Here is a 14,769-nt window from a genome sequence, read left to right as displayed (position 1 = left end):
ATGTCCACTTCAGCACTTCATGTTAAGGTGCTTTATATGTCACTGAGAAGCTTAATAGTATGGAAACAAATCGTATTCTATAAGATCATAAAAAGTTTTTGTGCATAAACTCTTAATCTGAAAAGTAACTGCAAGTGTTGAATAAATATTGGGGTCTAAAAAACTACAACATTTCCCACTGAAAAGTAGTGGAAATATGAATTATTATAAAAGTAATGTACCTGAGCGCATTACTTTAGTTTAATGTACTTGGTCACATGTCCAGCCTTGACATTTGATCAGAGTGAACTTTTGATTTCATCCTTCTCATGTTTTCTGCTTTTTCCACACTCCCATTGCTTCGTCATGTTAAGCAGCAGCCGTCCGAAACATGTGAGTCAGCACTCACACTTCCCATTTGACTCAGCAGCTTCAGGACCACGTCTCTATAAAAGAGGCAGGGACAGGAGCTGGAAGGCCACAGCGTACCGATCACTCTGAGGAAGTGACAACCGCAGACGGACTTCAACCAGAGTCAAGGAGAAAAAGACTTTGCTTAATCGCAGGTAAATAAAACATGTTAAACACACTGTTATGTACCTTTCTTTTCATTGATATTAAATGTGTCTAACTGAGAGAAATCGTCACAGTCTGCACAGATGGAGAACATGAAGAGCGCCAGGAAGAATGACACTGGGGAAGTTGGCAGGTGAGAGGAGTGACTCGCGTTAACAAGAGTTTTAAAACTCAGATCTGTTTTATGTGTTTTCAGATGATCATTTTCATACTTTAAATGTGATCTATTTCCTGTCTGCGTGTGTCCCTCAGTGATTTATCAGAGCAGATCAAAGCAGCCACTAAAGACAACCACGTCCGAGCTGAAAACACACAGCTGATGCTGAGCTACCAGAAGGGACAGATAACCCTGCCGCAGTACAAGGTCGGTTCTGCTCCGTACCCGGCTTGTTTCTTATTTATGTTTACACCTTCCTGAGAGGCGGATGTTCACCTGTATACGTCCGGCAGGTGCTGCTGTGTTCCCTCTACGAGATCTACAAGGCGCTGGAAGACGAGCTGGACAGAAATGCCTTCCATCCAGCTGTCGCGCCGATATACTTCCCTCAGGAACTCTCCCGTCTGGAGTCTCTGGAGAGAGATCTGGAGCATTTCCTGGGCTCAGACTGGAGGAGGAAGCTGGTCGTTCCCGCAGCCACACACAGATACGAGCAGAGGCTACGAGACGTGAGTGACACGCTGTGAAATGACGAATGAATCCCAACACACACACACACACACACACGAGGAGACACGTACAGAGCTGATTAGGTGCTTATGTTACAGATTGGCAGGGAGAACCCGGCGCTGTTGGTGGCCCACGCCTACACTCGGTACCTTGGTGACCTTTCAGGAGGTCAAGTCCTGGGGAAAATTACCCAGAAGTCTCTTGGGCTGAGCAGCAAAGAGGGACTTTCGTTTTTCTCCTTCCCCGGCGTGACCAGCCCGAACCGCTTCAAGCAGCTGTACAGGAGCCGCATGAACAGCATCGAGCTGACGGAGGCGCAGAGGGCGGAGCTGCTGGAGGAGGCGGTGTCGGCCTTCGAGCTCAACATCCAGGTGCGGGAAAGAGCAGATTTTACAGGCTGATTAATACTATCATACAGAATCACTCAAAGTCACATGAACTGGTAAAAAAAAAAAACAGGAAGTGAATACATACACAGGAAGCAGAGCAGAACTCATCGTTTTTTCTTGACTTGTGTTTCTGCAGGTTTTTGATGACTTGCAGAATATGTTGAGTGTCACAACAGCAACAGTGGACCAATCAGACAGCGCCGTCCCAGCTGCCGCGCTCCCATCCTCACACGTCATGCAGGTCACCGTGGGACTGTGCGTCGCTCTGGCCACTATTGGAATCGGAATCTACACCTTCTAGTTTTTACCTGCACGTGTGATCAATACACACACACACACACACACACAGCACTTTACTAATCACTGAATCAATCGAAATTGTGTCCAAGTTTATAAACGATCTGAAATGGTGATTTTCTCAACTTGTTAACTGTCATGTGTATGAACTTTATTAAACAATCACAACACTGTGAAAACTGTCTAGAGCTCATCACTTCATGATTCACAACCAAACTGAAAGTCAGCATGTTTTCAATTCTTTTTTCCTCTCAAAGAATCCATGTTCCTACTTCTATAATCTGTATTACTGACATTACATCAACAGAACGACAAAGAAAAAGAAAATAAAAAGGGGATCAAGCCTTAATTTGACTGAGGATTTGGGAAGTATTCTAGGGAAGGTCGTCACATCTTCAGGAACCTTTTGTTTGAGGCTTAGACGAGACATTACGTCCCTGCAGCCACTGAGTAATACAAGTAATGCTGCACACCTGGCCAAAAGAGAGGCGGGCGCGCTTCATTTTCTCCAGTAACACCATGAAGGGCGACCAGGGGCAACAAGTCAAAATTGAGGGCTGGGGACAGAGTGTGGAAAACACCCTTCCAGTATTTTCCCAAGGGCAGAACATGTGGATAAAGAGACACATCTGGATATATACAAGAAAGTTTGCAAATATTTTAATTCGTCTTTATTTTTTTTTACAGAGTATGCAGACACTTTTTCATATCGACACAAAACATCTTTAAGAGCTAAACGGTTCTATATCCAAAACATGTTTTCATCCTGGAGCATGTGAGCAGACGGCGGCTGCTGCTGCAGCTGCCGCCAAGAATCCAGATCCAACTCAATCCATCCCAGGTTTGAAATTAATTATTGTATTATTGGTAAATACAGAGCAGCACAAATATGCAGAGCAAAAAAAAAAAAACTATTTACATCAACAACAGTACGGAAGTATCGGAGCAGCGGTTAGCTCTACTTGACTCTGTAGAGCACTTTCCTCTGCATGCGGTGCTGCAGCTCCCCCCGCCTCAGCATCAGGTGCAGCACTTTGTAGATGGCGTGCTCTGGATACTTCTGCAAAACGGAACAAACAGGAGAACACAGATGTTACTCACAGGACTCAGACCAGAGTAAATCACTGATTACTGAAGTATTTATCCTTCACAAATCAAAGCTGGGACTCGGTGACATGTGTTATTACATCCCACTGGCTTTCATTTTCCACGCGTAGCTTTATACGCATGTAAAGCATTAAACCAAATACTGTTTCTGCCAAACCAGTGGGAAATGTCCAACCACTTTCATTTGCTTAAAGTGATTTACGGACTGAAACTGCCTGTTTACAACAGAATATCACTTCTCATAAAAGAACATCAGACTCAGCAACAATATCTCGTCTTTTATCAATTTGGTCTCAATATCAACCAGTTATTTTACCTTTAAGAAGAAATCCAAAACATTTTAATTTAAACGTTTATTCTCCTCAGACCGACCTGTTTGGTGAAGTCCTGGACGATGCTGTGCTCGGACACCTGGGAGCCGATAGCGAAGCGTCTCTTCAGCTGCTTCTCGACGCGTGAGACCATTTCCTGGTCCTCCTGCGAGGTGAAGCCCTCCACTCCTGCAGACGAGACGCCAACAACCGTTAAGAGCATGAAAGCACTGCGTCCAGTTACAAACACTAGTCTCACACAAACACACACACACACACACACACACACACACACACACACACACACACCTGACAGGCTGCCCGACAGCGCAGCGTCCAGCGTAGAAACCTGGAAGAGTCTGAGAGCCTCGTCCACCTCTTCCTCTCCAGCCACGGCCTGCAGCTTCATCTTAGCCAGAGACTCTGCGATACGCACGACCGCCTCCAACTGCCTGAACGACCACAGACACGACATGTTTACACTCGAGTCAGAGACGGAGGGAAAAAATAAACACACACACACGTCCGTCACCGAGCTGCAGACAACGAAACGCAACATGTAGAAATACCTGACGGTGATGGGGATGGAGGGTCTCTTGTCGCTCTCTCTTTCGTGCTCCCTCGCTCCGCTCCTCATCACCACGTATCTGTTCTTCAGCTTCTCAGCAGCCGCCGCAGAGAGCCGAGGGCCGCACTTACTGCGAGCAAACATTCGGACCAGATTAGAAACATTCAGACCAGATTATAAAACCAATGCCTCGCCTTGTGCCGCCAGCGAAAAACAAAACTCAGGTGCACTCACGCTCTGGAGTAGGCGATGTATTTCTTAAAGGTGGCCAGCGGGATCTCGCCCTCAACACCTTCGGTCTGCGTCCGGGCGCTGAGGTGGACGTTCATCACGTGACGAGCCAGAGTCTGCAAACGGCAAAAAAATTTATAAAATTAAAACATCGCACTCACACGTTTTTCTATTTCTGCTGATCCGAAGATTTACAGCGACAAACTCCCGGGCCTCCTCACCATGTCTCTCTGCTGGTCGTGCTGGTCTTTGATGATGAAGATCATGTCGAAACGGGACAAGATGGTGGGCATGAAGTCGATGTTGTCCTCCCCCTTTGTGTCGTCCCAGCGGCCGAACACGGAGTTAGCCGCGGCCAGGACTGAGCAGCGGGAGTTCAGCGTGGTGGTGATGCCAGCCTGGGAGGAGACCGCACGTTAGTTAGTCCCCTCACTACAGTCAGGAGGTTGTGTTGTTGATGTTTTGTTTGTTTTGTTTTTTTAAATACACATCATGGCGAATACCTTAGCGATGGAGATGGTCTGCTGCTCCATGGCCTCGTGGATTGCCACTCTGTCGTCCTCTCTCATCTGAGGGACAGAAGCAGAAGGTTCGTCTTTAACCCCGAGGAACTAATTACGATAAAATAAAACGGCTCCTGCTTCTCTAAATTATTCTCACCTTGTCAAACTCATCGATGCATACGACTCCGCCGTCAGCCAGCACCATGGCCCCCCCCTCCATGATGAATCCACGAGTGTTGGGGTCCCTCAGCACGGAGGCGGTCAGACCGGCTGCACTGCTGCCTTTACCCGAGGTGTAAACCTGAAGACGCAGAGTCAAACCTGCCGTCAGTGGGTGGATTTCAATTCAACAATAAACGCAGAATAAAAACTTTTCTATTAAGTAAAGCTCCATCGGTACAGGAGGACATTAGTACCCCGATAGGTGAGCATCTCTCCACGAACTTGAGCAGCTGAGACTTGGCTGTACCAGGATCTCCCAGCATCAGCAGGTTGACGTCGCCCCTGCGAGTGAGACCATCAGGCAGCCTGAAGGACGGGAGACAAGTGCATTACTACACCTGAGTGAAGTAAACCTACAGGAGACCGATTTATCATCCTCTCCTACAGTCAGTTTACCTTTTCCTTGAACCTCCGAACAGCAGACAGGTGATGGCCTTCTTCAGGTCATCGCTGCCGTAGATGGAGGGAGCGACGGAGCGTGCCAGAGAGTCGTAGACGTTCGGAGAAGCGGCCAGCGCTCTGAGCTCCTCCTCCTCCTGCGGGGAAACCGATCCGGTGGCACCGCGACCTGCAAGAGACAAAGAATACATTACATTAACATCTGCTGAACATCTGCTAGAATCACACAGACACACGAGCGTCATTTACTGCAGGAATTCATCTTTACCTGCTCCTTCTGTGTCCACCTGGATGCCGACCACTCGCAGGTAGGACGCGCGAATGCCCACGCCAGCGCTTTTCTCTTTGCCTTTGGCCTTCGCAGCAGCCATTTTCTTGATGGAGTAGATACCCATGATGGTCACTCTGTTGCCTGGGACCACACGGTCACACAGATACCTGAGATAGACGGACGAGGAGGATCAGAGTTTGCAGTTGCTCCGATTTCTAATAATGGATTCTGGATTAAATCTGTTTCCTCGAGAACGAGCTCCTCACCTGTCGCAGTAGAGCTGCAGGTGACGGGGCATCTCTCCGTGCGGCACAGCGTCTGGAGATTCCTGCAGGCGCAGAGTCTGGAAGTCGACGCAGATGCAGCGGTCTGGGATGATGAAGTAAGGGTCTATGGGACACTTCACCCTGCCAGCGTTCTCACTGAGGAAACAGAGTTGGTTGGAGTTAATCCTGCCTCACGGCGAAAAGCCGTTTGTGCAGATATTCCCCCGAGGGTCAAACTCACGTGTTGCACTTGCGCGGCAGAGCGTAACCCTGCAGGCCCGGAGGCAGCGGGATGTTGTTGATGACGTTGCGGCAGCCGCGGCACTGCAGGCACACCCTGGTGGCCTTCGCCTTCACCGCCGTGGCTGAGATGACGATGCCGTGCACCTTCACCAGACGAGACACCTGCTCAGACTGCGGGGGGGAGAGATGAGCATTAGACCAAACTGTTGAGGACGACTGTAAGAATATGAGACACGACGGGGTGTGTAGGTACCTTGAGGCTGCGAATGGACGCGTGATGGGCGTCACTCTTCACCATGACCTGGATGTCCTGCACCGTCTCCTCCCCTGCGGGCCGGGGACGGGTCACTTCATCAGCCACCTCCTTTGCAGCTTCCTCCAGCTGAAAATTAGAACAAATTGTTACAGGGGAGCAAATCAAGTAAAAAATAAAACAAAACAAAACTAGAAGGAGAAAAGAGGAGGCCGGTGTGTATTTGAGCAGTGAACCCACCAGCGGCAGGTTCTCAGTGGGCAGCTTGTAGAGACAGTCCGACAGATCCTCGTCAAAGCTGGCGAGGTCCTCCATCTCCACCTCCACCCAGTACTCCCCCAGGGTGTAGTGTCTCTTCAGCTCATCTCTGGTTTAAAGAAAATGGATAATGTGGTGTTTAGGAATCAACCTCACGCCGCCCCACAAACTGAAGAAGCACAGCCATTAAAAGTAAGATCAAATACCAATACTGCAATACTGTAGCTTTAGCTTAGCTTCACCGACTGTTAATCAATAAATAATAAACGTTTCAGTATCAATAGATAAAATCTTGCCACCTCACACATGTGAATTAAACAAATCTATGGTGTAATTCCTACTTTTACTCTCTTATATAGGTCAAACTCTCAGAAATACTGGAGCCTACATTTCCCATAATGCAACTCATATTTCCACAGACCACACAGCCTCATTATTAAAATACACTTGTTTCTAACCCTCCCAAGAGTCGTATTTTTTAACTTTGTGTTCAAATTTTTTTTTTTTTTTCTCAAACCTAATGTAAGATGACGTTGATGACGTCATCAGGGTCGTTTCTTCTCCAAAAAAGCAGGAAATTTAACTGTTTTCAGTGGCTGAGCAGCATCACGGTGAATAAACTTTAACTTTACATGGAAAATTTGTGTAATGTCCCTTTAAATTAGGTTCATCCACCGGCAGATATTTATTATAACCACTTATATTCTTGCAGCTTGTCCCAACAACCCTAATAAGAAACCTTACACACTGTCCGGACTCACAATGTCCCGTTATAGTTTATTTTCCACGTGCAGCTTCGGCTCACCTGTATTTGTAGGTGAAGCCGGTGCGGTCGGTCCCCACTCTGAACTGCCGGAGGAACTCACGGAACCGTTTCTTGATGTGGATCCTCTTCTGTCCACCTTCGTCCACGCCGGGTCCGTCTCCCCCTCCGAAGCTGTCACTGTAGTAAACTCCCGGGTCGTCAAAGCCAGACATACTGAAGCAGGTCGATCAACGCGACGGTACAAAGGAAAAGAAAGTTTGATGACTTGTTTTTTTGTTGTTGTATGTTTAAAAACCCCGGATCTGAGCCGCAGGAGACGAAGCTGCTCTGAAGAGTCCGGTTCGCGGCAAAAACTGAACTCCTTCCCGTCTCTTTCCCGCGAGCCGCTTCTCGCAACGCCCCTCTCGTGCCCTCCGATTGGCTGAAAGCAATGCACACCTGTTGCTATTGGCCGACGAGGCTCCCCTTGGACGCGTGACGTCGTTGGGAAGGCGGGGCTTGTGAGCACTGGTGGCGCGAAAAAGAGAACAGGGGGATGGGAGGAAGCATGAGCAACAATGTCCCTCAAAGAAGCATGAATACAGAACTACAGCTGAACAGAAACATAGTCAAACATCTCAGATTAGATTAATTTCACATTACAGAGGGTGTAACCATAGCTACAGATGATCGATATGTATCTATATATGATCTACAATAGCTACAGATGATCAGTGAGTGTCAATAAATAGTCATAAAGTTTCCTTCAACACCAATACAACAAACAAAAGCAATAAAGATCCTGTCCTACATGTTTAAAGACATAAAAATACTCTGCTTAGAATAATGATTTACCGCTTTACAGTAAGACTACCCTTATAAAGGATTTATAAATGGTTTATAATTAGGTTATTAATTCATTATAAATCATAAATAAACTATTATAAACAAGTTATAACACAGTTTTCATACATTGATGCAGGCTCACTATTTGGCAAGATCAAGTTAATGATTACTACTCTTACTAATGACTTATTACCATTTAGAGCTGGTAAAAGGAGCCTTATTGTAAAGTGTGAAACACATCATCATTTATTAATGAGTTATTATTAGTTATATTAGTTATTATTACTAGTAAGTCATTAATAAATGATGATGGATACGTCCTATTCTCGTGGACACAATATCCCAGTAACGCCTTGACAGAACTTCTTCAAATTTGGCACAAACATTCACTTGGACTCAAGGATGAACTGATTAGATTTTGGTGGTCAAAGGTCAAAGGTCAAGGTTAATTTTCAAAATAACACTCTCTCTTCCTCTCCTATTCAAAAATCCAGAATCTATTATTAGGCTCGTATTGTTGATGTCAAGTTTAACTACAGGCCACAAGGTGTCTCCTACCTTCACTGGTGGTTTCAAGTTTCCACATCAGGCTTGTGCAAGTTGCACACTGCACCGTGTCCGGCCTCTAAACTAGTTGTGGTGTCGCCAAATCCTGTTCGTACCTACACGACATTACTTCAGATTTAAGGTGAACAATTTTTCCTTTTCATCCAACTCTGCACAGTCGTCATTCTGCACAGACGGAGCTCAAACATCCAAATGAAGAAACAAAAGGCAAGATACATTTTTAAATGAAAGGAAAACTTTTTAATATTTTCAGTTTTTTTCTATATCCAGAATTTGCAGATCTGCTGTTGCATCTCTTGAGGAAAAAGGCAAAGCAGCTCTTTGACTGAGGAGATGTTATGTTGAGACACAGTATATGACTCTCAACAGATACAAATACTGGGTAGAAGTGTTTTCTCTCATGAAATTAGTGTTGGAAATATGGAATAAACAGCCCTTTTTTTTCAAAATACACACCTACACCTGTTAGCAAAAGTGCTTTATTCAACCAAGCAAACACAAAAATAACATTAATCTCCGATGACCTAAAAATGTAACTAGTATATCCATCAAAATCATTCATAGGTCTTTAGTAACAGGCAGCATGATCTCCAAAAGCGAGCACTTCAAGGTTGTTCAGTCATTCTGCGGACCGTTGTTCCCGCTCAGGAGACGACTCCGTGTTTTCTGCCCGTCTGGACGAACGCCTCGACGCAGCGGTCGATGTCTTCGTCCGTGTGCGCCGCTGAGATCTGAACGCGGATTCTGGCTTTTCCCTTCGGTACGACCGGGTATGAGAATCCAATCACGTACACTCCTGTGGAGGGAGGAGACACGTTAACAGAGCCAGGACCGTGCGGTTCAGACATGTCGGGACACAAGATTTCATCATTAGAGTCGCACCGATTGCAATTTTTCTATGAACTATAATCGACAGCTACAAACACTGACCGGTAACTATTAAGTAACTAAGTGAAGGACGCTTTTTCTCTCTGAACGAGGGTCAACAAAAATCATGTGACTGCTTCCTGGTGAAGAGCAGCAGCAGCAGCAGCAGCAGTTCAGCAGGTAGCCATCATGCACAGGTGAGGTCAGCGGTGTCGTAGTGGTTTAAACTGCTTCGCCTTTTCTAGCTTCCTGAAACCGGACAATGTTCAGCGAGGTGACGGCGTTTAAGCAGGTGACAGGTGATACAAACTGCGAGCTTTGTGTCTTGGTGTGCGTGTTCGTGTGTGTAGCTGCGCGGCAGGCTCTTCGCCGCCGTCTCACCGAGCTTCAGCATGTCGTCAGCCATCAGCGAGGCCAGCCGCGCGTCGCCCAGCATCACGGGACAGATGGGGTGAGCTGAGCCTGAGATGGTGAAACCAGCCTGCGTCATGTTGTTCCTGAACCTGATGGGACGCCACAGAGGAAAATATTACAGTCACAATCACAGACGGATAATAGTTTCAGCTGTAATCACAACATAGCAGAAATCTTACTGTATATAATTTAACCTTATAAAGACAAATTACTCGTGAATCCCAAACATTTGCCAAGGACGAGGAAATCTCAGTTTAGAACCTGCGTTTAGAGCAAATTGCAGCTGGTGCCTAAAAATAAAAGTCAAAATAGTATTTGTCAATGTAATGTAAGAGTAGCTGCTGTTTGTGGTAGACTGTTTGTTTTTGATATTTTTAAACCAGCTGCCTCACTGTGTTTACACCTTCCTGATAAGTGGGCGTCTGTAAATTCTAACTTTCAATAATAATTAATAATTCTTAAAAGACGGTTGCATAACGCGGCCTGGTGGCTGTATGTTACTGAGCAACGTCAAGAAACAAGACGATGGGAAATGCATTTACTCCCGGTTCACATGTAGAACGGTTGCGCTGCCAGTTCAAATATTAGCTCATTTGGTTTCTGTTCAAGAACATGATGAAGGAGTTTCTGCAGTTTCTCCTCTTGGACGTTTACCGCTTCATTCGCCTCATAAAAACACACTGATTTTACACTTGATCACAACTTATTCCCGAAGACGTTCGGAAGGTTTTGAATAGTTGTGAACAAAAACAATGAGAAAAATGTAATAAGTAAGTAATAAAAACACACTGACAACAGCGATAAGCTCCTAGTGGGCGTCTCTGGCTAACAGAAAACCACAAACGCAGATAGCCCCACCCCTCCCTTTAGACAACAAACACACCTCATGGTTTTGGCCGTCATGCTCTGCGCAATCTCGTTGGAGGCGAGCAGCAGCTCCACGGCCCGGGTGGCACAGCCCACCACGGGAGGGGGGAGGGAGTTGGAGAACAGATAGGGCCGTGAACGCTGCCTCAGCAGGTCGATGAGAGGCTTGGGGCCGACCGTGTAGCCACCTGAACAAAACATGACGACACAGAGGAAACACAGTGACCAGCTGGTGCAGAGAGTCCAACATCTATCCACCTACACACCAAGGATGTTTCCCCTATAAAGACTGTATAAGACGATAATATGCCTGATGCTGCGGAGGACTTACCAGCTGCTCCTCCCAGTGCTTTCCCCAGGGTGGAGTTTACAATGTGAACTCTGTCCATCACTCCCAGGAGCTCGTCCGTCCCTCTGCAAATCACAGCGAGTTTATGTCCCATTTAATGATCGTAAGATATCCAACTTGACTTCACTGAAGCCCCTGTGTAACACATCCTGACTTGACTCTAACACCCACTGACGCGGACTGGAGGAGTCGTGGATCGAACCACCGACCTTCTGATTAGTGGACGTGGATCTCCGGAGCCACAGCCGCCCCAACATCAATTTGGAAGATGGTATAATAACCAACTTCAACACGCAGGGAGTTTAACAAGTGGGGATAACTTTATTATATCCCATGCTTTCTTTCTCCTGCTTTATTTTTTATTAATTTTATCATTATTATTATTACTAATGAGCTACTGAACACCTGAATTTCCCCTAGGGGATTAATAAAGTATCTATCTATCTATCTATCTATCTATCTATCTATCTATCTATCTATCTATCTATCTATCTATCTATCTATCTATCACAAAGGAAGAAGCAGAAGGTTAAAATTCCTATGTCAATGTTAATCAGTTAATATGCAAAAAGAAAATTGTATATGCTTTGCATTCTGGGTAAGTCGGTGTCTCGCTCACCTGCCCCGGGGCCCCAGAAAGCCGGTGGCGTGACATTCATCTATAAACACCATGGCTCCATACTGTTCCGCCAGCTCACAGATTCCCTGTAAAGGAGCCACGTCTCCGTCCATGGAGAAGACTCCATCCGTCACAACCAGGCGCATACGAGACGACTGCGGAGGACAAAACACAGCGATCGGTCACATGACTGCTGTGACCTTTACCTGACCCCGTCACGTCAGTAATATGGGTTTAATGCACCATGAAGCTCAAATGGAAATAATGAGAGGCCGACCTGTGTGAACTCTTCTCTATAATAAATGTGTCTCGAATGAGCATTTATGATTATTGTTTTATTTGCTCTGGTTTTGCCTCCATCAAACCCCGTCTCCCTCGGTTACCGTTCTGTCATGGCACACTAACGGAGCACAGGAGGAGGTCCACACACCTGCGCCTCTTTGAGCTTGTTCTCCAGGTCACCGAGGTTCATGTGTTTGTAGCGCAGCCTCTTCGCCCGACACAGACGGATCCCATCGATGATGGAGGCATGGTTCAGCTCGTCAGACAGCACCGCGTCATCCGGACCCAACAGAACCTGGCGGAAGAGTAGTTTGACGCCTTACTGAGCACAGCAGGACACATCTTTCTCATCTTGTCCCAGTCCGCTGGAGCTGGAAGCTCGATTTTACCTCAAACAGCCCGGCGTTGGCGTCAAAACAGCTGGCGTAGAGGATGCAGTCTTCCCTCTCGTGGAACTCTGCGAGCTTCTGCTCCAGGTTTTTGTGCAGATCCTACAAATCGCAGAGGGAGCTCAGTACCTCAATGAGCGTAGCTGTTATAGAGCTACGTGTTGTCATGCTTGTGTTAAAGTGCTGTTGCAGTGTATTCTACGGTGGCCCTGAGAGCTCCACGCACTGCGACTTAAGAAAACACGTGCAAATAAACAAACGTGCTGCAAATTTAGAAAACGTCTTCATTAATTTGACAAACACATGTGCTTCGAAAAAAAGGGGGGGGGGGGCCGTAATCCTAACTGCAGCGGCCCGGGTTCGAGTCCAACCCGTGGCCCTTTGTGTCATATCATCCTCACTCTCTCACTCTCTCTCTCTCTCACTATGGGAATTAAAGCAAGAAGTAACTGAAACTTATCGGGCATTGAACAACAAAGTCCCAGCCAGGTTCGTCACTTTTTAGTGTCCCCTGGAAACACTTCTGTTGTGCTGTAGGACTGAATTTGCTGCACGTTTCTTTAATTGCATGTGTTGTGATTTTGTTTTTCTTTTTTTTTGCAGCGCATGTGTTTGTCAAATTGATGAGGATGTTTTCTGAAGACGCAGTGCGTTGAGCTCTGGGGGGGGGGGGGGGGCACCGTAGCACCTTAGCCATCAAACCTGTGTCCCGCAGATGAATCTGACTGAGCTCAATCCGGCTCCGTACGACTTTAGAGCATCAATCCCTGCCTGCACCACCTCTGGATGACTGGACAGTCCGAGGTAGTTGTTGGCACAGAAATTCATTATGCCTGAGAGAGAGAGAGAGAGAGAGAGAGAGAGAGAGAGTTATGGAGAACATGAAACCAAAGGTCTGTCAGTCTGTATGTTTTGCAAAAAGGCGAGTGACAGAAATACAACAGCTCATGGGACTGTGTCACTGCCGTCCGGATTAATTGAAACAGAGTCAATTTCACACATGAGAGGTCACGGCCTTAAATCGAAGGACCATCCATGAATCAGCAGAGTCCATCTCTGGCAAAGGTCCATCCTGAAATGTAAACACTGACTGGCTGCTTTTGCTGACAGCACACAGAACAGGTCAGGGATTAGCAACTATTCTGTCTGCAACAATGAGCTCTTATAAACAGTTTCCTCTTCCTACTGCTATGAAAGCAAGAGTTTAAAAACGGGCTCACGTGGTTTGTTTTAAACCATTTTAGGGGCCTATCATTGTCAAACTGCTGATTTATTGGAGATTAGCTTGAATTCAGTGTTTCTAAAAAAAAGTTGTCCAATTTCCCACAGGTTAGTCCTGCCCGTGAATCAGCTCAGAGGTGGCTCGTGTCCTCCAGTAACATTGTATGACTGTAAATTAACTGTCCAACATGAAGATAACATCGCTGCAGGGCGCCAACTGCAAATCTATCTAGCATTTAAATGGTGCGTTTACGGACACGGTGTGACTGTTCTGATGCAACCTACTTTTATAAACTGCTGTTACAAAATTACCACTCACTGCCACGACTGCCATCCACGTTGATTTGAGGACCCTGCTTGGACGTGATGATCCTCTCCGCCTTCCACGTCCCCGCGGCTCGGATACCGTCGAGCTCGTTCTCCAGCACCGCCCTGGCTTCGGCGCCGGCGGCGTAAGTCCGCTTCGACGCCGAGGCCGGAGGCCGCAGGACCCCCCGGACCGGATTCACCAAACTCCGGGCAGCTTTTCCGAGAGACATGACGGCGGTGGTGGCGATATGTTTTTCTGGTGTCAAACGTGCAGGCGAGGACTCCAGGCGTGGTTGCGTCACGTACCAGGGGTGGGCGTATGCGCGGCGGGCCAATCAGGTGGCAGAGCGCTTGGAGGGTGGATTGTTTTGTCCAATCAGATTTGTGAAAGTATTTACTACTCCCTGGTGCTGCTTCACTATAATGGCAACGTGTTGCTCTGCGCTACTGTCGTCCTTCTTGATTTCTTTCCAGCACTGAAGCTACTCCACCTTTTAATTTATAGTAAAATTATAAATATACAATGTGTTACAAGAAGAAAAGACATATTCGTTGCGTTTGGGTGTCATTATTACATGACTACACACACATACACTGTCCCTGTTTACCCTCTGACCCTTAAAGTCTTTATCTTTTATTTAATTTCATTTAAAACAAACCTGTAACTGCTAAACATGGTTGTAATATTCCAGTAATATTTTATGAAAATCTGTTATCAGTGAAGTATAAACTGCGTAGTTGGCTAACAGTGTTT

General features: G+C 46.5%; 3 protein-coding genes across 3 annotated transcripts; 1 reads left to right on the top strand and 2 right to left on the bottom strand.

Moving 5' to 3' along the window:
- The first annotated feature begins 410 nt into the window (after nucleotides 1–410).
- hmox1a (heme oxygenase 1a) lies at nucleotides 411–2,090 on the top strand. The gene is made up of 6 exons (XM_056401304.1): nucleotides 411–545; nucleotides 630–688; nucleotides 808–919; nucleotides 1,006–1,221; nucleotides 1,321–1,593; nucleotides 1,748–2,090. The coding sequence occupies exons 2-6, from the start codon at nucleotides 639–641 to the stop codon at nucleotides 1,910–1,912; spliced, it is 816 nt and encodes a 271-aa protein (XP_056257279.1). The 5' UTR covers nucleotides 411–545; nucleotides 630–638; the 3' UTR covers nucleotides 1,913–2,090.
- A 474-nt stretch (nucleotides 2,091–2,564) lies between these two features.
- On the bottom strand, nucleotides 2,565–7,684 carry mcm5 (minichromosome maintenance complex component 5). Its single transcript, XM_056401278.1, has 16 exons — nucleotides 7,346–7,684; nucleotides 6,523–6,649; nucleotides 6,283–6,411; nucleotides 6,028–6,200; nucleotides 5,787–5,942; nucleotides 5,518–5,687; nucleotides 5,247–5,418; nucleotides 5,045–5,156; nucleotides 4,786–4,929; nucleotides 4,629–4,694; nucleotides 4,347–4,523; nucleotides 4,129–4,241; nucleotides 3,896–4,024; nucleotides 3,636–3,778; nucleotides 3,388–3,515; nucleotides 2,565–2,968 (listed from the first exon to the last, which is right to left on the bottom strand). The coding sequence occupies exons 1-16, from the start codon at nucleotides 7,516–7,518 to the stop codon at nucleotides 2,867–2,869; spliced, it is 2,214 nt and encodes a 737-aa protein (XP_056257253.1). The 5' UTR covers nucleotides 7,519–7,684; the 3' UTR covers nucleotides 2,565–2,866.
- Nucleotides 7,685–8,911: 1,227 nt separating this feature from the next.
- Nucleotides 8,912–14,307, bottom strand: gcat (glycine C-acetyltransferase). Its single transcript, XM_056401298.1, has 9 exons — nucleotides 14,026–14,307; nucleotides 13,188–13,318; nucleotides 12,486–12,587; nucleotides 12,245–12,391; nucleotides 11,815–11,969; nucleotides 11,178–11,260; nucleotides 10,863–11,034; nucleotides 9,947–10,068; nucleotides 8,912–9,494 (listed from the first exon to the last, which is right to left on the bottom strand). Exons 1-9 carry the CDS (start codon nucleotides 14,243–14,245, stop codon nucleotides 9,343–9,345), a joined length of 1,284 nt encoding a protein of 427 aa, XP_056257273.1. The 5' UTR covers nucleotides 14,246–14,307; the 3' UTR covers nucleotides 8,912–9,342.
- Nucleotides 14,308–14,769: the final 462 nt, after the last annotated feature.

The sequence above is a fragment of the Seriola aureovittata genome, chromosome 17, assembly GCF_021018895.1.
Source record: "Seriola aureovittata isolate HTS-2021-v1 ecotype China chromosome 17, ASM2101889v1, whole genome shotgun sequence".
Taxonomy (NCBI): domain Eukaryota; kingdom Metazoa; phylum Chordata; class Actinopteri; order Carangiformes; family Carangidae; genus Seriola; species Seriola aureovittata.
Note: the sequence above shows the minus strand (reverse complement) of the source record. Positions and strands in the feature narration are given on the sequence as shown.

Excerpts from the sequence above, each read along its gene's own strand:
- hmox1a (XM_056401304.1), top strand. The coding sequence starts at position 639 with ATGGAGAACATGAAGAGCGCCAGGAAGAATGACACTGGGGAAGTTGGC. Across the intron at positions 920-1,005 it reads TAACCCTGCCGCAGTACAAG|GTGCTGCTGTGTTCCCTCTA; the intron begins GTCGGTTCTGCT and ends TACGTCCGGCAG. Across the intron at positions 1,222-1,320 it reads ACGAGCAGAGGCTACGAGAC|ATTGGCAGGGAGAACCCGGC; the intron begins GTGAGTGACACG and ends CTTATGTTACAG.
- mcm5 (XM_056401278.1), bottom strand. The coding sequence starts at position 7,518 with ATGTCTGGCTTTGACGACCCGGGAGTTTACTACAGTGACAGCTTCGGA. Across the intron at positions 5,688-5,786 it reads CTGCAGCTCTACTGCGACAG|GTATCTGTGTGACCGTGTGG; the intron begins GTGAGGAGCTCG and ends CGTCTATCTCAG. Across the intron at positions 4,025-4,128 it reads TACATCGCCTACTCCAGAGC|TAAGTGCGGCCCTCGGCTCT; the intron begins GTGAGTGCACCT and ends GTTTGCTCGCAG.
- gcat (XM_056401298.1), bottom strand. The coding sequence starts at position 14,245 with ATGTCTCTCGGAAAAGCTGCCCGGAGTTTGGTGAATCCGGTCCGGGGG. Across the intron at positions 11,970-12,244 it reads ACAAGCTCAAAGAGGCGCAG|TCGTCTCGTATGCGCCTGGT; the intron begins GTGTGTGGACCT and ends TGTCCTCCGCAG. Across the intron at positions 11,261-11,814 it reads TTTCTGGGGCCCCGGGGCAG|AGGGACGGACGAGCTCCTGG; the intron begins GTGAGCGAGACA and ends TGTGATTTGCAG.